General features: G+C 56.2%; 2 protein-coding genes across 3 annotated transcripts in view; both read left to right on the top strand.

Moving 5' to 3' along the window:
- The window catches only part of CEMIP2 (cell migration inducing hyaluronidase 2), a 62,202-nt gene that overhangs the window by 22,018 nt on the left and 15,047 nt on the right, over positions 1-25,137 (top strand). The window contains exons 3-17 of one of the 2 annotated variants that reach the window (XM_076067293.1): positions 1,550-3,355; positions 10,555-10,695; positions 11,667-11,951; positions 12,436-12,709; positions 16,694-16,860; positions 17,187-17,375; positions 17,660-17,829; positions 18,740-18,949; positions 19,521-19,726; positions 20,204-20,273; positions 21,785-21,913; positions 23,210-23,295; positions 23,492-23,620; positions 24,576-24,611; positions 24,756-24,908. In XM_076067293.1, the coding sequence (XP_075923408.1) occupies positions 1,550-3,355; positions 10,555-10,695; positions 11,667-11,951; positions 12,436-12,709; positions 16,694-16,860; positions 17,187-17,375; positions 17,660-17,829; positions 18,740-18,949; positions 19,521-19,726; positions 20,204-20,273; positions 21,785-21,913; positions 23,210-23,295; positions 23,492-23,620; positions 24,576-24,611; positions 24,756-24,908 (4,051 nt within the window). The remainder of the gene's footprint in view (positions 1-1,549; positions 3,356-10,554; positions 10,696-11,666; positions 11,952-12,435; positions 12,710-16,693; positions 16,861-17,186; positions 17,376-17,659; positions 17,830-18,739; positions 18,950-19,520; positions 19,727-20,203; positions 20,274-21,784; positions 21,914-23,209; positions 23,296-23,491; positions 23,621-24,575; positions 24,612-24,755; positions 24,909-25,137) is intronic. The other variant, XM_032949912.2, reaches the window with a different exon arrangement.
- The window catches only part of LOC116940280 (cell migration-inducing and hyaluronan-binding protein-like), an 89,181-nt gene continuing 70,338 nt past the window's right edge, over positions 6,295-25,137 (top strand). Inside the window, exon 1 of the mRNA XM_032949898.2 lies at positions 6,295-6,585. The gene's annotated coding sequence lies outside the window, so the exon portion shown is untranslated. The remainder of the gene's footprint in view (positions 6,586-25,137) is intronic.

Here is a 25,137-nt window from a genome sequence, read left to right as displayed (position 1 = left end):
TTGAGCGAGGCAGGTCGGGGTAGTGGGATGGAGGCGGGGAGGAGGGGAGCGAGCCAGAGATGGGTGGGTGAGTGAGTGGGGGTGAGTGTTTGGGGGGTACGAGGGAGGCAATGGTTATTGTAATGGTCCTGTTGGCATGCGGGCGGGGGGTATGGGTGAGTGTTTGTGGATGTAGAAGAAAAGTAATTTTGTGTTGTGTTGGTGCCACTGCGCGAGCGCGGCAGCTGCCGTGAGTCCGTGACATCTCTCTCGGGGAGCACCCTGCCCTCACCCTCGCATGGACCGCCAGTGGCGGCTGCACGACCCCTCGCGGAATGAAACGCCCTCGGAATGAAACGCCCTCGGAATGAAACGCATGTCTCGATCAACCGCGACCTCGCGTGAACTCATAGTCCCTGCGATGGGAGAGTTCCCTCTGGCGCAGGCGGCGCGCGAGGACTCGCGTGTAGCGAGGACTCGCGTGCTGCGTCCGCCGCATTTGCGTGCCGAAGCGTGCTTCTTTCCACGCGCTGCGCATTTTTCAATCGCTGGGTGTCAACGATGCATCGGTTGATATCGATTGCCTTGGCGGTGCTGAGGTGGTGCAGTGGTTAGTGCGCTGCATTATTAAACCCGACGGCCTGAATTCGGTGGCGAGCGATATCTTGAACCGTTCCCTGAAGTCCATATGACTAACGCGCACCGACCAGCGTGGTAAAGTATGGTCAGATAACGCCCCAATGACCGGCACAGCCTGGGTGAGATTTCATAGTTCTAGGAGCTAATTGTAACGCTGACCCACATCGATACGTTACATCAAATGGTAGCGCAGTCGGAGGGGGGGGGGGTAGGCAAGGTTCGAGACGCGAACGCAGCTCAGCGTTGCGCGGTGTCGTCTCTGCGCTGAGCGCGGCGGGGATCGCGCGTGGAGGAGTCGGCGACCCCCGGGGGAGGCGACGCAGCATGAGCCCGGCATGAACCCCGGCATGAACCTCGGCATGAACCTCGGCATGAACCCCGGCTCCTCCAGCAGCCACGGAAGATCGGCGCCCGCCCGCCCGCCTGCCTCCCTCCGTTTATTTTCCATCTTCGTTCTCTGTCTTCTATCATCGCCGTTGCCTCCAGAGAGCCACGCGTTTCCTTCTTAACGAGGCGTCGTGCGTCGTTCACGTTGCCCATCCCCCTCCACCTCCGCATGAACGAAGTTCCCAAAAACCACCACCGCCCAACTCCTCCTCCTCTCCCGCTTTGTCGATCTTCTGCTGCCCGACTCCTGCCTCTTCATCAATTAACTCGTGGCCACATTGTGAGCATGAAGTTCGTTGTCAGATGTCAATTCTTCCTTGAACCGCCTGTTGTTGACGATCAAGTGGCGAGTAACTCCTTCCTGCATCTCAAACGCTGGACCACCGCACCAGCTCTCCATCGCGTCCATCCACCCTCCTCCTCCTTTTCCTCCACCCACCTCCTGGTTCAAGTCCGAGTGAACCGCTCTCCTTCTTACCCATCCTCTCGGCACCCGCCCTTGCCGCCCAACTCCTTCCCGTCCAACTCCTCTCCAACCCCGCAGCCCACATCGCTGCCGACGGAGGCGTCTCGACCCGGGGGCGCGCGCAGCGGCTGCGGCTTCTTCGCAGGGTCGAGAGGTCGGCTCCCGTCTTAGCGTGGACGGGGAGGCGAACCGCGCAGATGGAGTTCGCCGGCGGAAGAGGTGGAACCGGCAGCGGTGGGGATGGAAGATTGTTGAGAATTGGAGGAGGAGAAGTGGTAGGAGGAGCAGGATGGGGACACGTCGATGGTGCATTAGGAGGATACAGAATACGATTGGCAGGAAGAGTGAGTAGTGGACGAGTCGGTTTTAACTCAAGAGGAAGAATGGGAGATGTGGTTCGTGGAGACGGAGGAAGAGGGGGAGGAGAACGCGCGGTGGTCGTGGTCGTGAGAGGAGCAGGAGGAGGAGAGTTGGAAGGAAGAGTGGCGTACGGAGGTCGAGAAGAACGCAACGAGCAAAGAGCACGAGTGGTCCCTGCAGGAGGAGGAGTTTCTGGCGGAGGAGGAAGCCACGCAGACGGCAAACATGGAGTGGCTAGACGAGTCATCTCGATGGGTGGGCGAGCCACAAGTGATGGACGAGAAGGCAGAGAAGATGTGGTTGGAGGCGTGGGCAGTGTAAGACGAGGAGGAAGAGTGATCTCTGCTGGAGGAAGAGAAACGAATGGAGGAGGCGGAGGAGTTGCTGATGGAGGACGAGGAGTCGGAAACGTGGGTGGAGGATTAGGAGGAGGCGGTGGAAATGTGGGAGGGCGAGTGATCTTCGCAGGGAGAGTGAGCGGCGGAGTGAGAGTGGGGGGTGGAATGGTGGAGTCGAGGATGATCGCTTTAAAGAGGGTAGGAGAAGGTGTGGTGGCTGTCGGAGAAAGAGTTAGAAATGTTGGAGGAGTCGGAGGTGAAGGAATACGAGACGGCGGTAAGGTGGAGGCAAGAGCGATCCAGACGAAGAAGGGAGGAGGACAAGCGGAAGGAGTACGGGCAGCAGGAGGAGGTGGCGTGGCTGATGGCGGCAGAGTGGGTGATAGAGACGACGGAAGACGAGGCGGAGGAGGAGGTGGGGCAGCAGGAGGCTACCAAGGAGGAAGAGGGGGCGCAGCGGGCGGAGGACATCGAGGAGGGGTGGATGGCCAAAGACGAGTAACTAATGGTGAAGGAGAAAGACAAGACAGAGGAGGACGAGGAGGCCATCAAGCGGGAGGAGAGGCGCTTGGTGAAGGACGAGGAGATACTCGAGCAGGAATAGGGGGAGCAAAAGGAAGGTCAGATGGAGGAGACCATCGACGAGTAGGAGTGGTTGGTGAAGCCCTGGTAGTTGACGGAGCAGGGGAACAAGTGAGACAACGCGGAGCAGAGAGGGGAAGCCATCGAGAGAGAGGGGGAACGGGAGGAGCGGATGGAGCTGGAGGAAGAAGACCCGCTTCGGGAGGACGAGGAGGGGCAGTTGAAGGGTTGGGAGGAGGACTCGGCGCGGCTCTAAACGAGAAGCGCGCGCGACTCGTGCGCCTCGCTCGCCTCGTGCTCTCGCGCGCCCTCGGAGAGCGCGAGTCGCTGCGCGTGCTCCCGCGGGGCCACGCGTTCGGCGCCAGGGCCGGGGGCCGCGTGATCGGCGCGGCCGCGGCGGCGCGACTCGCGCGGCTCGCGTGGCTCGGGCTCGCCCCTCGGGGTCGCGGCGGCGGCGGCGACGGCGGCGGCGGCGGCGGCACGGGGGTCCCCCTGGCGCCGCGCCTCGTGCTGCTCGCGCTCCGCTACCTGCACCGCGCGCGCGCGCTCACGGCGCGGGACCTGGCGCGCGCCGCCTCCATCGTGTGGAGCCACTCGCGCACAGGTGAATCTCGTCGAGTGAATTAATGCCGCGGATAAATTGATCGGCGGGATCACGGAAAAATTGTGCGTCGCCCGTGGTCGTCGGGATCGCGAGCGGACGTCGTGGTGGTCGCAACTTGCCGGCGTCCTCTTTGGTTCATCGCGTCGTCGTTTCGCGTGGATTTCGACGTCGGTTTGACTGCTCCGGCCCCAGCGATTCGAACGCTTTGTTGTTCGCATCCGTCTCGGCGCCGTTCGCCTTTTGGCGTTCTTTGGGCCGTGACACCGGTGAGACGAGGGCACAAAGAGAGCTGCCTGTCTCTGATGTAGGCCACTCCGATTCGTTATTATCAAAGAATGTTTGTTTCCACGTTTTGCCACTAGCATGGTGTGGTTAATGCAGACTCGATGCCTTGTGATAATGGGTGTCTATTTGGTGATTGGATATCTTAACACCTCTTGTATCCTTGCCTGAAAGGGCAAAGACTATATATAGTTTTAATTATCTTGAGAGTATCAAGCGGGAGGACATTGTATTAATCATCTTCATTTTTTGTTATCATTGATCGCCATCATTTTCATCATCATCGCAGTTGTCATCAATTCCAAGGGAGCACCAAATTAACACCAAATATATAATTTCATTTTTCAAACCCTGACTTTTAAGTCCAACCAACCCATCGTACTCCGAAAGTAACGCGTTCATAATCTCGAGCAGCTCCTCGATTTGTAAACACCACACGCCGTCTTTGATGGCGACAAGTGACGCGCTCACCGAGGGAAAGTCATTCACGGGGTTGCGACCCCTTGTGACCATACTGCCGGCAGCAACTACTTGGCGCTAAGATGATGGCGATGTTGCTCGTGCTGATGATGCTGCTGATGTTACTGCTGCCTCCGCTGATGCCGACAAAGGTGCTGTCGATAATGATGGGAGGGAGCATTGCTGCTGCTGCTACTACTGGTAGTGGTGGATTGTCGTTTTGAAGGTACTGCTGCTCGTGCCGATGATGATAATGCTGCCGATGTCGGCGCTACTGCTGCTGATGATGGTGCTGGTGGTATTGGTGTATGTGATGACACTGCAGTGGTAATGTAAATTATGGTGATACTGCTCCTGTTGCCACTGCTGCTGTTTTATGATGGGTGGCGTTTATGCTGCTGATGAACAATGATGACTCTGCTGGGATGATGATGATGATGATAACGACACAGCTGGTGATGATGACTCTGCTGGGATGATGATAGTGATAACGGCACCGCTGCTGATGCTGCTAATAACGATAGAAGTAACGCTGCTGCTGATGACTCTGCTGGGATGATGATGGTGATAACGACACCGCTGCTGATGATGACTCTGCTGAGATGATGATGATAACGACACCGCTGCTGATGATGACTCTGATGGGATGATGATGGTGATAACGACACCGCTGCTGATGATGACTCTGATGGGATGATGATGATGATAACGACACCGTTTGCTGCTGCTAATAACGATAGAAGTAACGCTGCTGATGATGACTCTGCTGGGATGATGATAATGATGATAACGACACCGCTGCTGATGATGACTCTGCTGGGATGATGATGGTGATAACGACACCGTTGCTGCTGCTAATAACGATAGAAGTAACGCTGCTGGTGATGCCTCTGCTGGGATGATGATGATGATGGTGATAACGACACCGCTGCTGCTGCTGCTAATAACGATAGAAGTAACGCTGCTGATGATGACTCTGCTGGGATGATGATGGTGATAACGGCACCGCTGCTGATGCTGCTAATAACGATAGAAGTAACGCTGCTGCTGATGACTCTGCTGGGATGATGATTGTGATAACGGCACCACTGCTGATGCTTCTAATAACGAAAGAAGTAACGCTGCTGCTGATGACTCTGCTGGGATGATGATGATGATGGTGATAACGGCACCGCTGCTGATGCTTCTAATAACGAAAGAAGTAACGCTGCTGCTGATGACTCTGCTGGGATGATGATGGTGATAACGGCACCGCTGCTGATGCTGCTAATAACGAAAGAAGTAACGCTGCTGCTGATGACTCTGCTGGGATGATGATGGTGATAACGGCACCGTTGCTGATGCTGCTGCTGCTGATAACGAAAGAAGTAACGCTGATTACTCTACTGGGATTATGATGATCATAACGGCACCCTTTCCGATGCTGATAACGACATTCGTAGCGCTGCTGCAGCTGCTGCAGAAAAACTTCCGTGCGCTTAGCGCCCCCACGCGAGAAGGCACGAGGCTCGACTCGAGCAGAGAGCACGCGCGGAGCGAGAGATGAAGGACGAGGGGGGGGGGGGCAACGGGGTGTGAGCTACCACAGTGGGGGAGTGGATAGGAGGGGTGGAAGTTGGGGGGTGATTCTGTCTGCTTGGGAATTTTACAGGCGATCTGTGGGGACTTTGGAGGGCGGCGGTGATGGGTGGGGTGGGTTATTTGTCAGGAAGGGGATAGAGGGTCGGGGGACTCTTGATTGAGCCACGCGCGCCGAGGTCGCGTGTTGCAGAGGAACGCCAGAAATGTGGATCCGCATTCCTCTGCGTCAGAATTTGGAAACATTTCAGGGGGTCTGGCCACGCGCGCGCGCGCGCGTGTGTGTGTGTGTTCGCGCTTGTTTTATTTCATTCCATTTGATTTGCGTGGCTGCGCGTTTATTTATTTATTTATACGACCGCCAATTTTAAGGTTGCGCCGAGAGAGAGAGAGGGGGGGGGGGGTGCGGCGGCGGTGGCGGGGGGGAGAGGGAGGAAAGGGTGGGGTGGTGATGGGAGAGCAAGGGAGCCAAGCGAGGGGGTTGCGGATGGTAGCGGTCAGGGTTGGAGGAAGGTGAGGGGGGACGAGGGTGGGGGCGTCGTGGGGAGTGAGGGGAGGGAGGGAGGAAGAAGGTGGGGTGTAGTGGAGGGGAGTGTGGGGGGGGGGGGGTCAGTTCGGATTTTGTATAAATAGAGGCAGAATCATCGGCCGCGGCAGAATTCAATAACTCATCGACCTCATCACAACCTTCACGAGAGACGTCTCGGAGCGAGAGTGACGGAGTCGACGCTAAGCGTTCCGACTCAACTGCTCAATTAGTCGCTGTAGAGGGACGACGGGCGATCGGCCACGTCGTAGTGCAGAGAGCAAGTTGCTTCGACTCGCATCTTCATCGTCCGCGTCAACATCGTCAACGTCGTCGTCGTCGTCTTACGGCGCGCGAGCGGTGGAGTCGCAGTGGAGCGGTGTCGGTGAGTCCTCGGTTGCATCTGAAAAAAAAATCAACAACAAAAACCCAAACGACCTCTCATGGCCACTCGGCAGCACCATCGGCATTGGCGCTGCAGTACTCTGCTGGGGCGCGTGGCGTGTGTTGTTGTTGTTGTCACGTGCCGTGGTGGATTATGTTTGGTTTTTTAAGTACTATTAATTTATTTTGCTTTATTATTTTCTTCTTTGGGTCATTCGCTGCACTGGCGGTAGCAATGAGCACGCGCCCGTGTCTGAACTGTGGCTTGCATTTGAAATTGATCCGTGACCTGGTAATCCCCCCCCGTCCCCTCCGTGTGTGACTCTGATCTTTGTGTCGAGGCTGAGCGCTACGCGGTAGCGCGTTAGATGGGCGCTGCAGGTGCGTGTGGGTGAGCGGTGGTGAGTGCTCGCGATTGCTGGTGAGTGATTGTGATTGCTGGTGAGTGATTGTGATTGCTGGTGAGTGTTTGTGATTGCTGGTGAGTGTTTGTGATTGCTGGTGAGTGTTTGTGATTGCTGGTGAGTGTTTGTGATTGCTGGTGAGTGTTTGTGATTGCTGGTGAGTGCTCGTGATTGCTGGTGAGTGCTCGCGATTGCTGGTGAGTGGTCTATTTACTGGTGAGCGGTGGTCGTGATTTATGGTGAGCGGTGGTCGTAATCTATGGCGAGTGGTATATTTACTGGTGAGTGGTCGTGATTTATGGTGAGTGGTCCTAATTTACTGGTGAGTGGTCGTGATTTATGGTGAGTGGTTGTAGTTATGCCGACGAGCGATGGTCGTTGCTGGCGAGCGACTCGAATTTCCTGGCCAGCGGCGGTAGCCGTTTGCGTGTGCCGACGGATGCCGCTCGCGAGTTCGGCGGTGGTGGTTTAGAGTTGCTGCTGAGCGTTGTTTACCGGCTGGCTGAGCGCTCGTGAACTGGTGAAGGTGTGGAACCTTACCTGCGAGTCGTGGTGGCCGTGGTGGCGGTGGTGGTGGTGGTGGTGGTGGTTGGGGCGCTTCTTGAACGAAGCCGTCTCGTTACGCGATTCGCCTCCCGTTGCGTCTTGGCGTTGAGGGCAATCAGTGGGGGGTGGGGGGTGGGGGCTGCCGTGCGCGTTGTGTTCGGATGCCGCCGTTGTTCCAAGTAACGCGGCCGTGGGAATGATGAACATCCCGAGGAGGAGGAGGCGGAGGAGGAAATCGTGCGCGGCGCGCGTGCTCCTGCGGCGAGCGCCTCTTTGCCGTGTGAAGTTTTTGCAGATGTTACGGGGTTGGGGTTTTTTTTCTTTCTTTCTTTCAAATTATTACTTTGGTTGTGGTGGGAGGGGAATGCGCGTTGTAGAGCCAGAGTTGTGTGTGTGTGTGTGTTTTTATCACGTGCCAGTATATATACAAACACACCAATGTATTGTTCTGTTGTTGGCATGCCGAAATGTACGAATTGGCAGTCGTGTCGGCCTGCAGCTCTGCGCTTACGCAATTGAGAGCGAGCGCGGAGTGCGAGAAGGGGAATGTCTTTCGTCGCGTTCGCGGCCGAACCTGGACCTTTAAAAGGGTTGTTTTTCTCTCTCTCTCTCTCGCTGTGCCTGTTATTCAGTCCCCCGGACATGAACTCGGGAGAGAGTTGGGAACTTGCCTATTTATGGGAAGAATTGTGAATGATGGATGGGAATTATTTTCTTTCTGATTTTTTTTTTATAAAAATGTTGCTGTCGCTGGATGCTGCGGCAATTTTTTTTTATTTTTTTGCACAACAACGCGCGCGTTCTATCGTATTGCAAAGGCAAATATTCTCCCCCCCCCCGTATAGCCTTCACAGACGTGTGGAGTAAGTGCTGTACTGGTACGACACACGGCGATGTGGGTGGCCAACACCACGCCCGGCCGCCTTTGTCTCCCTAGTGGCGATGTTTACACACCGCACCAGGTACTCATTTGAGGCTGCGTCGTCCTAGGGGTGTAGATAACCACTACACTACCGCTCCCCACACACATACATACACACATACACACATACATACATACACACGTACATACACACATACATACACACATACATACATACACACGTACATACACACATACATACATACACACACATACACACACATACATACACATACATACATACATATGCAAAACAGCCCCCTACCTACTCGCGGTGCCGGACGGGCAACTCTGTCGTGAACACTGCTGTGGGGGGAGGTCCAATTCCGATTGACTCCTCCCCTCATGGCGTCTGTGACCACCACAGTGGCTAAACGGGGGCTCTGGACGGGTGCGAGGGGCTGGTAACCCCTCCACCTTCAATTAATTACCACTTAACTACGACATACACACATACATACATACACACATGCATACACATACATGCGTGCATACACTAAAAAGGTCAGCTCCCGTGTGCGGGAAACGGATATGAGCGCGGTGCTGCAGCTGCGGAAAAATCCTGATGTGTGCGGATTCTTCTCTTTGTTGCTACGGAAATGTCACTTCCCATCGTCACCACCATCGTGATCATCGTCATGGCCATCACCCGCATCGCACGGGCGTCGTGGCCGTCTCGTGTCACCTAAAAAAAAAAGTGATCTCATCTCACAACTTTGGCAATTTCGCCCGGCTTTCGTTTGGCTCTATGAGCCTTAGGAATTTCCTGTGAAAAATAATAATAATGTTGAGGTCGGCAAGGGTGAGAGAAGTGGTGGTGGTGGTGGTTGGGGTGGGTGGGCGACCTCCCGCAATACATTTTTTTGGTGTTTAAAGGCGGAGGGCAAATCATGAGCGTTCGCGTTGCGTCACAAGGAGAGCGAGAGGGAGATGGGAGGAGGGTGAAGGGGGGGTGGTGAAGAAGAGGCAGGGTGGGGGAGAGAGGGGGGAGTGGGGTGGGGGAGAGAGAGGGGGAGATGGGGGGGGGGACTGGTGGCGAGAAAATTTCGCAGTTCCGAAGCTGCGAGGATCGTGTGAGTGAATCGCTAAGAGGAGCTCGCAAACAAGCGCTGGCACCCGACGGCGCCTCCTCGATCGCCGTGTGATACCAACAGCAGCAGCAGCAGCAACAGCAGCAACAGCAGCAGCAGCAGGTCTGTATAGTCTTCGACTCGTCACCGCGACCATGCCGCTTCCCACTCTGCTTTGCGAGTGGACCGCCACTCCTCGCGACAAGCTACGGGTGATCGTCTTTTCCCGAGTTTGCCCATGCGTCTTCCGTTCGAACGTGCAGCGGAGTGGTCGTTACATACGCGCTGCACGTGCCTGATGCTTGGTAGAAAACACGTCCCGTGAGTAAGGTCGACTCAACCTCCTTAAATGGGTACCCGATGCGGTGGGTTAAAAAAAAATTCAGCACTGGGGAGACAAAGGCGGCCGTGCGTGACGTTGGTCACCCACCCCCTCGTGTGCCGTGCCAGCCGTCATAGGTGCTCGCAAACACCACTTGTCCCCAACAGTCTGCTCGAGGCTGCGCGGGGGGATCTTTGTTCCCACGTGACGCGCAATGCTGCTTCAAATGAAGAGAGAGAGGAGAGAGGAGAGCGCACGAGGCGTGTGCGAGAGGCGTGCCCATTGTGGGCGAGTGCGTCGCACGTGGAGCACAGAGCTCCGAGTCCACGTCAACTAGGGCTCCCATTGTGACGCCTGCGGTGGGTGGGTGGGGGTTGGAGCGTTTAGCAATCATCAGGCGCGTGTAGCGTGTCACGTGTTAATATTTCGTTGGAACGGCGGTACCATCGGTAAGACGCAAGCTGGAGGGCGGGGGTCGCTCGAAGCGAGACGAAAGTTCACGCCACATTGGTCGTGTCCGTTGTCTTCCTCCTCCTCCTCTTCGGTCTTCCTCCCTGTCCGCGCCGCACCGCGTGCTGTCATCATCTCACTCCTTCCCACCCTTCACCCGAGCCTTCCTCTCAACGATGATGTCAACCCCGTGAACATCGACTCCCCACCGACCCCTTCCCCCATCCCCCACCCACTCCACAACACACACACACAGACAATTGCCCGGATCAGAACTTATCCCTGTCACCTTGGCGACCGGGCTTGGACGAGTCCAGGAAGGTGGTCATCGGCGAGGGTCAGTTCCTGCGCCTCGAGGAGTCGGCGTCGTTGGATTCTATCGAGATCCGGGATGGAGGTGGGGGCCTCCTTCCTGTACACCCACCCCTCTACCCCCCCTCCACCCCCCCCCTCTACCCCCCTCCACTCCCCCCCTCTACCCCCCCTCCACTCCCCCCCTCTACCCCCCTCCACTCGCCCCCTCTACTCCCCCTCCACTCCCCCTCAACCCCCCCCCCTCTACCTCCCCCCCTCCACCCACCCGATGTTCTCCGATGACCGTGATGCAGCGGCGGTTACCATCCGTTCCGTATTTTAAGGAACGTGTGAGTTTAAATCTCATCTCGCTGTCACAGTTGCTTACTTTGTCGATGTGATTGAGACACCGCGTGATGTGCACGACGACTGCTGTGCCATTCATGATGGTGACGATGATGGAAATGACGAGGTCGATGATGACGACTGATGGAACGTGTTCTCGACGAATGTGAATGCACCACTCACATAATCATCATGACGATCACTAAAATGATTATGATCACTGCAATAATGATGATGACGATGAGGATCAACACAACTGACGAATATTTTAACCAACACCTCGTGCGGTGTCTAATACATCAGCACTGGGAGAGACAAAGGCGGCCGGGTGTGGTGCATGCCCAGCGATCGTATCTACAGTGCAGCGCAATGACGAATCATTGCACGCAAAAACAAGGATTTATTTGCTGCTATAAATGTCCACGTGATAAGCCACTTCGTTGTGATAGCCAGGTCGCTTCTCAAAAATAAGCTAATAGCTCAGTGGGCTTTACCTGGCAAGATATAAATAGTTAAGTTTAATTTTTATATTTAATTTTAAGTGATGTGGTTACCTTTCCTATATTTTGCAGTCGTATAGTTTATTTTTAAATGCTTGTTGTCAACGTTCTGACCCGCCCCTACTGGAGACATCCTGTGAACAACAACAAAAAAGAGCTTTGTAGCTCTTCAGACTTCTCCAGTCTACACACACATATATATAAACATTCTGATTGATTGTGAACACAGGCAAGCTGGTGTTCGCGGACCGGCCCGGCCTGCACGTCGCCCTGCGCGCGCGCCACGTGCTCGTGCACGCGGGCGGGGAGCTGCACGTGGGGGCGCGTGCGTGCCCGTACCGCGCGCGCGCCACCATCGCGCTCTACGGGCGCGCGGACGAGGGCCTCCCCGTGCCGGGCTACGGCAGGAAATTCCTCGGCGTCGGCGCCGGTGGCGTCCTGCAGCTCCACGGGCGGCCCGCGCTGTCGTGGACTCGCCTGGCGCGCACCCTGCACCCGGCCGGGTTGCCCCACGGTGAGCGAGCGGGCGGGAGTGAGTAAGAGGAGAAGGGAGCGTGGTGGGGGGGGGGGGAGGGGGGTGGGGGGGAGCCTCAGAGAGCAAATGGAGGAGGGTCGTGGCCCGGAACGTCGCCAGTTATGCATCAGTTTAATTTCAAGGACGTGTTGTTGACAAATGTGTTGAGTCGCAATTTGTGCTTGTGCATCACTGCCAAACTTGCTGATGATCTCGTCAAGGAGCGTAAAGCATCGCGCGAACTCCGCTCATCCTCGCAGCAGCCGCTTTTGGCTAATCATCGACCAAAAAACGGGCACTGCATCGCGCCCTTTCAGATGTGCTTCTGGGGCCGTCTGGAACGTTCTTCCTTCCGATATTAAGAAACCACTGGAGCCTACCGCTACACATCCGTTCCCCATACGTCAAACACACACACACGCGCACACGCACACACACACACACATAAATGCACACACGTGCGCACACGCACCCTTGCGCGCAGGCGAGTACTCGTTCGAGTGGCAGTGGGGGAGCCGGGGGATCAACGTGCGGGTGCTGGACCCGCTCGAGGCGCAGCTCCTCCGCTCGGAACGCTTCGACACCCACGAGTCTCCCACCGAGTCGCAGCGCCTCCTCCACTTCCTGCGAGCGCTGCCTCCCGGCACCGTGGTGGCTGTGGCCGTGGGCGACTCGGCGGCCAAGAGCCTGGGGCGAGAGGCGCGTCTCGCTGTCGCGAGCCTCACGGGCAGCAGATTCGTTGCCGAGCTGCAGTACCGGTAAGGGGCGGGGGTTGGCAGTTGCGCCAAGAGGTTCTTGTTGTTGTTGTCGTTCTTGTTGTTGTTGTTGTCGTTGAAATCACGGTTGCTGAGCGCAGGTACCAAAATGTGACAATGTCCAAAATGCCACTTGGCCAGCGACCAAGTTCGTGGAGACGTGAGATTGCCTCGTGGTGGTGGCACGGGTGGGTGGGTGGGGGGGGCTTGGTTTGTGTATTGCGTGAGTGGAGGTATGACGGTGGTAATAAGGGGCCGGGAGGGGAATGTGCCACGGTTATCACTTCGTTTATTTGGGTAGGCAAGGATTCCAACCGGTTGAAACAAAAGTGACATTTTCGATGCGTTCCCCAGTCGTCATGTGACTTTGCTTGAGCGGGGCTCTCCTTATAAATTTCCGGCGTAGCCCGGGTCAAGGACCATCCCGAGAAGCGAAACCCGCGCGGCAGAATTCTGCATCCTGCCCGACCGATGGCAGTCAACTCGAGTTGCACAACGAGGCGCTTTGAAACGGCTCCCCGTGTTCTGTTGCGGTCACGATTGCAAGGCCCGTTACACCTGCCGCATTTAAATCTCCCCGACTCTCACGTGCGTGAGATGCGTTCATATTCTGCCCCCTCTCCCATTACAGCGCGAGTGTGAATCTCACGCCACCACCCAAAGCAAAAAAAAACTGAAATTTAATCACATTTAGAATCATCAGCATGGTTGGCCTTCTCTTTCAATGCCCTCCAGCAGCATTTTGTTCTTCAGCAAGGCAAAACTGTTGAACCCCCCCCCCCCCGCCCGTTTTGACTTTCTCGGTTTCATCAGCAGGGTTTGTCTCAGTGGTAGGCTGCCATTTCACGCCCAAAGGAACCCATGTGTGTGTGTGTACGTACAGCTGGGGTACAGCTGGTGCATCTGCCAGTAATCTCAGTCAGTCAATCCATGGCTCCTGGGTCTGTCCAGTGACCCCGTCTGTCAGCGAACCTTCGACACTTCACGTGCCCTCAAAGTGCACCTGGCCTGTCACGATCGCCGTGGGTGCCGTCACCGTCACTTAGTGGCGAATGGCGGCTAATTGGTATTGGTGTGCTCGCCAACAGCACTTGCCCCAACAGTCTGTTGAGGCTACAACTTTGTGTGTTTTAAATCGAGGCCAGTCTCTAGGCTAAGTGCCCGGCTGCCAAATAAGCCACGCGTTGTGCAACAGCCAACAAGGGGGACACGTGGGATGTGAACTTCTCTGGTGCAACATTTTTTTTCGTTTTTGTCGGAGTGGGGCTACTGAACTCCCCCACATGTGTCTGCACCCGGACCATATTATCCGATTGCATCACGTATCTGGGGTGCAAAATTGTGCGCGTAAACCCTGAACCCTGCTACAGCTGTCTGCATTCATTCATCCACTCGCGTGCGCACGCGTGCCCGCTGTTTTTGGGGAGGATTGTTCGTGGAATTGGGTGAAGAGTGTCTGTCCGTGTTGGAGGTTTCGGGCCGTCAGACGGAGCTATGCAGACTGGCACTCGCGTGCCTGCGCAGTGTCGCGGTTTGAATTAACATTCTCATCGTTTGTGTGTTTGGGAGGGGGGTGGTGTGGTGGAATTCGCGGCCGTAGCCGTGTTTTTTGATCACGAGTTTTTGTAATTTCCTGTTGTTGTTGTTGCTCCTCTAAGCAAGTTCTGTTTCTTTTGGGGGGGTGGGTGGGGTGGGGGGGGTAAAACTGGGGCCAGATGCACGCTGATTGGACGGATGAAAATGTTTTTCATCCGAGAAGTAAGGAGAAGATGTGTGCTTGAAAACGTACCGAGAGAGAGAGACGGGACGGAACACCACGTACGGAGGGAGATCAGAGAGAGAGAAAAAAATCCAATGTGCAATCTGGAGACGTAATGTTGGCCGTTAAGATCGCTGTTGAGGGCTCTCCGCTGTGCCACACGGGTCGTGGGGGTTTATTCAGCCATGAATTCACTCTACGCCGCTCAGTGCGTGCCGGTAAAGGCGGTAGGCGTGTGAACAGAGGTGCCGCACAGCCTCGAGCCGGGAGGCCCTTCCGCCGGCAAGCGGCGTTTGCGAGCAATCGCAGGGCTGCGCCGCTAGCTTTTCACCCACCGTTTCACAGACGGCACCAACCAACCCGTTTGTCCGTTGTTCCCCACTCGCTCTACATGCGGCCGAGGAAGCATCGGCTGCCAAATAAAACCGGCAGATGTCATTTCATTGAGGTATGAACGTTCTAAAGACGCACGGGCTCGCACGCGCCTCTCACTTCGTCAACAGTCGACGGTTTCTGCGTCAAACATCCGCTTAAACTATTAATCAAAAACAAACTAAACTATTTTTTTTTACCAGGTGTAAGGCCCACTGAGCTATGCAGCTCTTTTCCAGAAGCGACCTGGCCATCACAAACGATAGCTCAACGAAGTGGCTCATCATCATGCGAACATTTACAGCACCCAAACACTCAACACGCGTGATGTTGATTCTCAATGCGGAGGGGAAAACCCGAAGAACCTCGAGAAAAATCCACGCGACCACGGGGGAGAGAGAGAACACGCAATACTCCAAATATACAGCAGGCGTTCGGGTCGGAATCGAACCCACGACCTCCTGTATACCAGGCGAGGTAGTTAACATCTCCTAGCCACCGCGGGGCCCACTTGCTGGGTGAATGAAGCGCCAACCCCACGCCTTGTCGTGTGTTGTCGCTGGGGTTGTTTGACCATACTTCACCACGTTGGTCAGTGCGTGTTGGTGAAAAAGAACAGTTGGTTTCGAGTGGAGGGGTGGGGCAGGTTCAGATATCGCACGTTCCCCTGATGTTAACCGTCGTCAAGTATCTCAGTGCGCTGCAAGCACTAGCAACTTGACGTGACGTGGTCAACGTCACTCTGCACCAGAGGGACACAGGTGGCTGAGCACCGTTCCGGCCACACCACCGCCACCGTTGCATCCTCGGCTTTTAATCGTCATCACGATCCATGGGGCAGATAGCCCCGCAGGAGGCGTCCACTCCACATTTCGTCAATTGTTGCTTCCACGTTCCTCCCTCTGCCTTGCGCCAATACGGCTCAAGTAAGTGCCACGTCTTTCTGGCACCGATCTTCTCGTGACAATGTCGTCCTCGAGCCATTCTCTCTCTCTTCCTCTACTCTGCGGTTCCTTCCCATTGTTGTGCGAACAACACGATTTTAATTTCCCAGTTGTTGTCCATCCTGCGCATGCGTCCAAATAGTGCCAGTCTCCTCATCACTGCCTGCATCATCATCATCATCACCAGGTTGTCTTCCTCCACGTGCAACCTTGTCCCGACTTCTACGTTGGTCACTGTTTGGGTCCAGCTTAGATGCTGCAGTAGCAGCAGCAATATCCTTCTGCAGCAAATACATTTACAGTGCCAATATCTCATCTCTGTCAGGATGTTTGTCAACGTCAAAGTCTCACAGGCATACATAGCCGTACCGAACACGCGGCCTTAAATAGGCGCTCGCTAACAAGAACCTGTCCTCGGTGCGCTCCCAGATTCGCCCGCCAGAGGGCAGTGGTGCGGTACATCTTGCACGGCCACACACGCACGTAGCACGTTACGCAACTATTTAATATAACACTACTTTATTTTAGAAAAAAGTCAACACAAGTAAAGCCATTTTGGGTCATGTTTAATAACATACGTCTATTACACGTGGAAGATCAAGTTGCATTCGAATAAATCCCTCAAATTTAAATAGTTTTCATGCAGTATGAATGAATATGGCTATCGTCGAGGCCATCATCCAGCAGTTGAGACCATGTCTGATTATTGTGATGATGATAATCTTAATCTGATGTGTGTATACACGCATGTGTGGCAGTGCCTTCATCCAGCAGTGGATTGAACCTGCCTAACGATCACGAAAATGTCGCTGATGCCGGCGACGACGACGACAGGAACCTCGAGTGTGACGCAGTGCCCCCACCTCCACGTGCCTCCCTCACCCCCATCCGCTATGACCGGTGTCACTGCAGATACTCCTGGGCTATGGTGGCAGTGATCGGGGGGCCGGGCCCCCCAGAAGAGGACCTCCGGGAATACCGTAACATGGACTCGCACGGGGTCGCCTCCGCCAGCCACGTTTTCCGAACAACCGACGGGACCAACTACAGCGTGACGGCCTACAGCGCTTGGGAGGAAGGTGAGCACCACCAGCCCCCCCCCCCCCCCCCACCACTATGGACATGGAGGAGGTTGAGGCGAGGCCCGGACTGGCCACAGGGGCAGCGGTCCGTAGGGGCAGGTTCATTCCGAGGGCCGTTCGGCCGGTGTGTGCGGGGAAATTGCAAACATGATCACAGTGATTAAAATATGTTATCACCTCTCATGTGTACGCTTCGTTGCTTCTTTACGCTCTTAGTTGGCATTAAATCCCCACATTCGGCAGCCTCCTTGTCCTCCTCTTCCATCAACTCTCGTCCACCGCCTCCTCCTCCTGCCCGTCCCCACCGGCCCCGTCTTCCCCAGGCATCCCTCGCTGTGGGTTCCGCGTGGAGCTGCTGGGGTCGCCGCTGCTGACCCTGGCGGAGGACGTGCGGTCGTGGCGCGCGGGCGAGCGCGTGGTCGTGGCGAGCACCGACTTCTCGATGCACCAGGCGGAGGAGTTCACGCTGCTGCCGTGCCCCGAGTGCGCCGCCAACCAGGTCAAGGTGGACGGTGAGGCCACCTCGCTCGCGCGTCCCCGGCGCTCGAGCACGGACACGTGGCCCCGTTTGTCTGTTCATGTGTCTGTTCGCGTGTCTGTGTGTTTGTGTGTCTGTCGGTGTGTCTGTCCGTGTGTCTGTCCGCGTATCCGTGTGTCTGTGTGTCTGTCAGTATGTCTGTGTGTTTGTGTGTCTGTCCGCGTGTCCACGTGCCTGTGTGTCCGTGTGTCCGTATTGGGATCGGAGTAACTACACTACCGATGACGAGACATGACCTGGGCCTGTGCGCGCGTGCAGGCAAGCCGCGGTTCACGCACGTGGGCGAGGTGGTGGACGGCGTGGACATGAGGGCCGAGGTGGGGCTCCTGACGCGGAACGTCGTCGTCCAGGGGGAGATGGAGCCCAGCTGTTACGGGGACAACGCCTGCCGCTTCTTCTCCTTCGACACTTTCGGCGGGCACATCAAGGTGCGCGGGGCGGGGGGGGGGGGCGCAGGGGGGCACCTCGAGGAGACGTCACAATCTTGGTTCTCTATCGGCGTTGCATTGTGTCTGACGCATCTCTGTAAGCTCATTACCACAGGCGGTTCATCGCCGTCGTCGTCATCCGTGCAGCATCAGAGGTATCATCATGGCAGAATGATCATCATAATCAAGAACACTGAATCATCATCTTCGTCATTAGCACAGGGTTGACATGGTCACAATCACGTGCACCTCCGATTCGCAGGGCTGGCTACGTACGGCGCGAAAGAAGTTCAACATATATATGACATACAATCAAAGAAGGATAAACATCGTTATCATCACAAAATTATCATTATCATCATCAACGCATTACAAGCATCATCATCGCTTACACTGCACCGTGGGAGTATCGTCAGGGTAACCATCTGCTCGCCAATCAATGCATCGTTACACCTGTATGTAAATACTAATGAATACCAACCATCTAGAGTTTAAGCGTCACCACGTTCGTCACTAACGCTCTGCGGCTTTTGAAAAGGAAAATGTAGATTATAAATAACAGCCGACGTTTCGTGCAATGACCCTTCTTCATTGCTAATTGCGTGTGTGCACCACTGTCAAAATAATTTGAGATCCAATTTCAATCCCTGCCGTTGCTTTCTCCCATCATTAAACTAAAAACTATTTAGTTTTTTTTGTACCAGGTACTGTAAGGCACACTGAGCTATACGGCTCGTTATTTCAGAAGCGACCTGGCCGGCTATCGCAAGCCACAGCTCGTCGCCACGTGGCGTTGATTCGCGGCCAAGTGCTCCAAACGCCACGTGGCGTTGATTCTGAAAATGTGGAAAGGGAAAGAAAAAAAAGGAGGACCCGGAGAAAAATCCATCCCCCTCCCCTTCCTCCCCAGGTGACGGCGAACTTCTCCGCGGTGGGGCTGTCGCACGTGGAGCTGACGCGCATGGGGCAGCAGGTGCTGGGCAGCTACCCGCTGCACTTCCACATGTGCGGCGCGGTGGACGAGCCGGCCCTCTACCCCGCGCCACCCGCCGTGGTGGGGCTGGCGGTGCACCACTGCTTCTCGCGCTGCGTCACCATCCACGGCACGAGCGGCCTGCAGGTGAGCGAGCGGGCGAGCGAGGAGACAAAGGTGTCCCCATCCACCCCACCCCACCGCCCCCAACCCCCCCCCCCCCCGCATAGCCTCAACATGACCGGTTGGGGCGAGGGCTGTGAAGCGAGCAGCACCTGGGGGTGGGTGGGTGGGTGGCCAGCACCACCCCGCCCGGACACCCTTGTCTCTCCCCAGTCGACCTAGGGGGAGGGCCCAGGACCTGTTTGAGATATTCGTCACTGGTGGTGGTGGCCTCGGGCAGAAATCGAACACCCCTGGGTCTCCGAGTTCGAAGCGCGGTGACGTGATCACTGCGCCAGCGCTTCCCCGCCAGCGAGCACGCACGCGCACACGCACGCCCCTACGCAGCAGCGCCAGCTCCACACCACCGGGCCCGTCGCTCGGTCCGGAAGCGATTGACAGATTGCACAGTTGATCGGCTGATGTTGATTCGATTCTCGTATTTGTCCCCCCCCCACCCCACGCCCCCGACCTCGCCACCGATTTCCCAACATCTGGACCAATGTTTTGAGTTCATCTCAAAGTCTTTATTCATTTATCTCCCACCCGCCGCAAGGTGAGCGACACCGTCGGCTACGACACCCTGGGCCACTGCTTCTTCATGGAGGACGGCGCGGAGCAGCGCAACACGCTGGCGCGCAACCTCGGCCTGCTCACGCGGCCCGGCACGCTGCTGCCCACCGACCGCGGCGACGCCGCTTGCCTCGCGCTGCGTGGCGCAGTGCACCCGGGCTACACGCCCAACCCCAGCGCCGACTGCATGTGAGCGAGCCCACGACCTTCCCAACAGCAATCCACCCCACCCACCCACCCCACCCACCCACATCTCCGCCCCGGTTAATCCCGCAGGAGCCGCCGTCTCGCCTCCGCTCCGTTTGGATCATCCCGTGGCGGTGGTTCTAACTTGACGGCGTTCGTTGATTGATTGCCGTAGGATTTCTTTTGTTCACTCTGGATGATTCTACGGACATTTGACCCAAGGCTGCTGCTGCTTCTACTGCTGCTGCCTCTGCTGCTGCTGCTGCTGCTTCTGCTGCTGATGCCTCTGCTGCTGCTTCTGCTGCTTCTACTGCTAATGCCTCTGCTGCTGCTGCTTCTGCTGCTTCTACTGCTGCTGCTGCCTCTGCTGCTGCTGATTCTGCTGCTGCTTCTCCTGCTGTTGCCGCTGCTGCAGTTTGCGGGTGGTGCACTAATCGCCCGGCTGCTGTGTTCGTTTGCGTGTCCCGCCCGGTGACGCAGGGCCGTCTCCACCTTCTGGATTTCCCATCCCAACAACAACCTGATTGACAACGCCGCTGCGGGTGCTCAGGTGAGCTCGTCGTTAACCCGCTCACCCATCGACTCATTTCCCCGGCCTCTCCGACCGACTGCTTTGCTGATTCACTGATCACCTCACATATTAGAGCAGAATAATTTCAGGTGATCTGGGGCGCCGCAGTGGCCAGATGTTAACTACCTCGACAGGTATCCAGGAGGTCGTGGGTTCAATCCCGACCCTGACGCCTGCTGCTGTATATTTGGAGTTTACGTGTCTCTCTCTCTCTCATCATCACGATGGCTAGGATATGTTAACTACCTCGTCTGGTGTCCAGGAGGTCGTGGGTTCAATCTCGACCCTGACGCCTGCTGTATATTTGGAGTTTACGTGTCTTTCTCCCCGTGGTCTCGTGGATCTTTCTCCGGGGTCCTCAGGGTTTTCCCTCCCCATTTTAGAATCAACACCACGCGTTTGGAGTATTTTGGCCGCTATCCATTTCCACGTAACGACAAGCCCACTTGGTTGAGCGATCATTTGTGATGGGCCAGCTCGCTTCGTACGAAGAGCTTTATATCTCAGTGGGCTTTACCCAGTAAGTAGTAATAAATTGATGAATCGATAAATAAATAATTTGTAGAGGTGTTGCGGCCCTGGACGGACACGCACCGTCCACGGCCGCAACGAATGTCGTGCGCCGGCGTCAACGCTTCCCAAATTCGCCTCGCCCCCCCCCTCTCTCCCCAATGTGACAAAAGATTACGCGGCAAATCTGCTCAGCGGGCAGCTCTCGTGGCAGCACGCTGCCCAATGGAGACCGCGGCGGCGGAGGTTTCGCTGGGTTCAAGGAACGTCATGAGATAATGATTCGTTATTTTATTTGAGAGGGTTTCCGTGGCGGGGGGGGGGGCGGGGGGGTCGTGAGGGCATTTGGAGGGGAGGGCCTCTGGGGTGGAGGTTCTTACCAAACAAAGAAGCCCAAATAACCCAGAGGCGCATAACTGGACTAATTAAGTTACACCGCTGGACCACGTGTGTTGTTGTTACGGGTTACTCGTAGGTCCAACCGAAGTTTGTGAATGTTAATATCTCCTTGATTTCCTTGCCCAAGGGCAGCTCCATGGCTCAAGTTCCTTCCATCTAAGAATAATTACAAATTAAAGTTTTGTTTGGGTTTTTCTTTTTTACGGGGCATGACCTGACCTGGAGAGCGGAGCGAGAGCACCGAATGGAATGCGCCTTTGGCTCCAATGGCTTTGCTATCGACGGATGGCTGAATTGTAATATTCATCAAATCATCATCATTATCACCCAATTCTTGATATTTGAAAGACACTATCTCATTATCATTATAAAAATGATTATTACTATTATACCACGATTGATTAGAACTCCAATTAGAACTCCAATCATGGTGAAGTCCAAGACAAACAGGGCGACATAGACGCGGGAACATGGACGCAGAGCCACGGATAGAGGAGGAGACGGGGATGGATGGATGGAGAGAGAGCGAGCGAGCGAGAGCTGACCCGGTCGACGTCGGTGTTTTTTTTTCCCCGCCGCAGGACGTCGGGTTCTGGTTCGCGTTCCACCGCGTGCCGACGGGGCCCTCGGCCGGCGCGCTCCCCGAGGGTCACTCCGAGCTGTCGCCGCTCGGGCTCTTCCGAAACAACCGCGCGCACTCCAACAGCAAGGTACGGCGCTCGCGCACGACAGAGATACCCCCCCACCCCCCCGCCGTTAGGGTGCCAGGGTTCTTACTTAGGCCTTTGTCTCCCCAGTGGCGATGTTTACACACCGCACCAGGTACCAGTTTGAGGCAGAGTAGACCTAGGGGAGACCCAGGACCGGTTAAGATAATCGTCAGCGGTGTCGGTGACTGTGAGCGACAATCGAACTTGGGTCGCCTGGTTTTGAGGCCCAGCGTAGCGCTAAACGCGGCACTACCGTCTGGACGCCTCGCTGATGTTTACGCACACCGCACCGAGTTGCGAGTTAAAGGCTGAGTCCACTTAGGGGAGGCCCAGGGCGGCTTTCGCCGATGATTTTGTCCGCGATCGGGAAGTCAAACTTCCGGGCCGCCGGGTTGGTAACAGCAGTGCGTGGACCGCTAGGGCGACCGCTCCTCGTGCGCACGCCAATGCCTGCACACGCACACAGTCACACGGTCTTGAAATTGATCCAGGATTGGCATTGGGAGCCAGTGGAAGGATCAGAGAGATGTAGCCTCAACATGCTCCGACGTGGTTTGTTCACGTGTAGCTCGCGCGTCACTGCTAATAAAAGTTTAATGGCAATCCGAGGGTAATGGCCTCGCTGACGGCTACTGTCAATGACGGCTGACGAAAAGATTCCTGCGGTCAAATGTGGGGTGGGGAGGGGGGACATCAGATGGCTCCGTGGGGGCAACGAACATCGGGGCCACACTTGCGTCCGGAAGCGCAAAAACTCACGACTGCGCAGCCGCAGCAAAGGGGGGGGGGGGGGGTGGGGCAACTCGCCTGTGATTTATGGCCAAGAAAGAAAGAGTGATAGATCCTGTGGATAACAAAAAATCCGCTCACGCGATGGCGAGCGTGCAATATCCTTTCGGCAGATTCAACAGCATTAAATAATAAACATTCATGTTTACGTAAGCGGCTTACAGAATCTATAAATCGCAGGGCAGCAATTGCATCCACAAGAAGGTGCACGGCCGAGGGTCTCGCCCACCGTGGAGGTGGAGTGGCAAACTTCGTTCACAGCGGGGTGGCCACGTCACGGCTGATGAACGTGACGACGACGATGACGACGATGGATTGCAACGTGCAGCAGGCGAAACGGACGTCTCGGCGCAGCCCAGCGTTGTTCGGTGGGAGGTGGGGACGAGTTAACGGGTTAACGGGTTAACGTGTTAACGTGTTAACGTGTTAACGGGTTAACGTGTTAATGGGTTAACGTGTTAACGTGTTAACGTGTTAACGTGTTAACGGCTCGCTGCTGTTCCGCAGGCCGGGGTCTTCCTGGACAAGGGGGTGAAGGTGACGCACGCGAGCGCCCAGAGCCCCAGGGAGTACCTGTCCCCCGTCACGGCCAGGTGAGCAGCTCCACGCGGATTGACGCGGCGGGAGCACCACCCCCCCCCCACCCACCCCCCACCCCCCCACCCCCCCACTACCACCCCCCCACCATCGCTCGGAAGGTTCGAACGTGACGACTCGGCAGCAGCGGCGGCGTCACGCACGATGACGCAGCCCCCCCCTTTCTCTCTCGCCCCCCCCCCCCTCACCAAGGTACCGGCCCCACGAGGACGCTGACCCCGCCAAGCCGGCCGTCGCCGCCGTCTTCGACCGCCTCGTCGCGTTCCGCAACGACCACGGGGCCTGGCTGCGTGGTGGAACCATCTCCGTGCGCAATTCCGCGTGAGTTCCCACACGCAGCGTCGTGCGCTTGAGGCTCCCGGCTCGGACGCCCCCCCCCCCCCCCCCCACACACCCCCAATCACCCCCACCACCGTCCCCCCCACTCTTCCCACACGGCTCACGCCGTAGCGAGGGGTCATACCGGATGTGGAGCGTCGGGGTGCAGAAATAATTTCCCCCACCGGGGTCTCTCATTCCGGATGGGCCCGCTGGGAATAACTGTACAGGGCGTTTGAAAGCGATGGACTCGATTTGAAATCGCTGTATCTCTGCAACCACGAACCGCCCATGAATGAAACTCTTACCACTTGAAAGGGCGGGGCATAGAGAGGGCGGGGCATATAGAGGGCGGGGCATAGAGAGGGCGGGGCATAGAGTTTAAAATGATTACCGCTAGATGCCTCTCCCAGCGCACAAACAGCCCCTAGCCTCGGTCATTCGCAAGATGGTGACCCCCCGAAACACAAGGGGCGTTTTGCGCTCTGCAGTTCAGCAAGACTGAGTCTATAATTGCGGTGCAGCGTGCAATTCAGCGGCGTTTTGGCATTGATCCGCCAATGTCAAAGAGCATTCGTCGTTGGTACTGACAATTTGAGGAATCGGGCTGCTGTTGATGTAAGGGGAAGAGCACAGGGCGACCACGCACTTCAAAGGAAAACGTGAGAAGAGAGGCGTTTGGGACAAATTCAACTATCGTATCGATGTTGTCCGTACAGCAGGTGGAGGGCACATGGAGCATTTATAAAATGGTCAGTAAGACGTGATCACTCATTAAACCGTTTGTAACTTTTTGTGTAATTGTAACGTGTTGCCATCGTGAAATATACTGCTTTGAAACTGGGTCCATTATTTTAAACCACCCTGTATTTAAGTCCTGGCTAGAGCGGCCCATCGTTGTGCGTGCCTGCGCGCGCGTCCGCTAAACGCCGCGTCTGCCTCTTTGCCTTTCCCACAGATTTGCTGACAACGCGATCGGCATCACCTTCGCCAGGTGAGTTCACCATTCCGAGTTTTGAATTCTGGAATGAAACTCGTGCTGGACGGGCGTAACACGCGGTGGACTTTGTAGAGCAGCCACCCCTGACGGTTTTCCTTTTCTGACGTTGCTGCTGCTGCTGTCTCGGCGCTCCTCCAGCGACGGGACGTTCCCGACGGACGAGGGCTCCAGCCAGGAGGTGACCGACTCGATCTTCGTCGGCGAGAGCGGGAACCTCGGCACCAACGGGGGCCACAACCGGTTCTGGGGCGCGGGCGCCGACGGGCGGTTCCGGACGATGGCTCGCACCTCGTGAGTGCTCGCTCGCTCACTCGCTCTCTCGTACATTTTCAGACTCACTGACTCGCTCGCTCGCTCACACACATGCTCACTCGCTCACTCGCTCTTTCACACATGCTCACTCGCTCTCTCGCTCACACGCTCGCTCGCTCACACACATGCTCGCTCTCTCGTACATTTTCAGACTCACTGACTCGCTCGCTCACATGCTCACTCGCTTGCTCGTTCACACACATGCTCA

Source organism: Petromyzon marinus, chromosome 1 (genome assembly GCF_048934315.1).
Source record: "Petromyzon marinus isolate PM22_M1 ecotype Great Lakes invasive population chromosome 1, UKy_Petmar_22M1.pri1.0, whole genome shotgun sequence".
Taxonomy (NCBI): Eukaryota; Metazoa; Chordata; class Hyperoartia; order Petromyzontiformes; family Petromyzontidae; genus Petromyzon; species Petromyzon marinus.
This window is presented reverse-complemented; position numbering and strand designations above follow the sequence as displayed.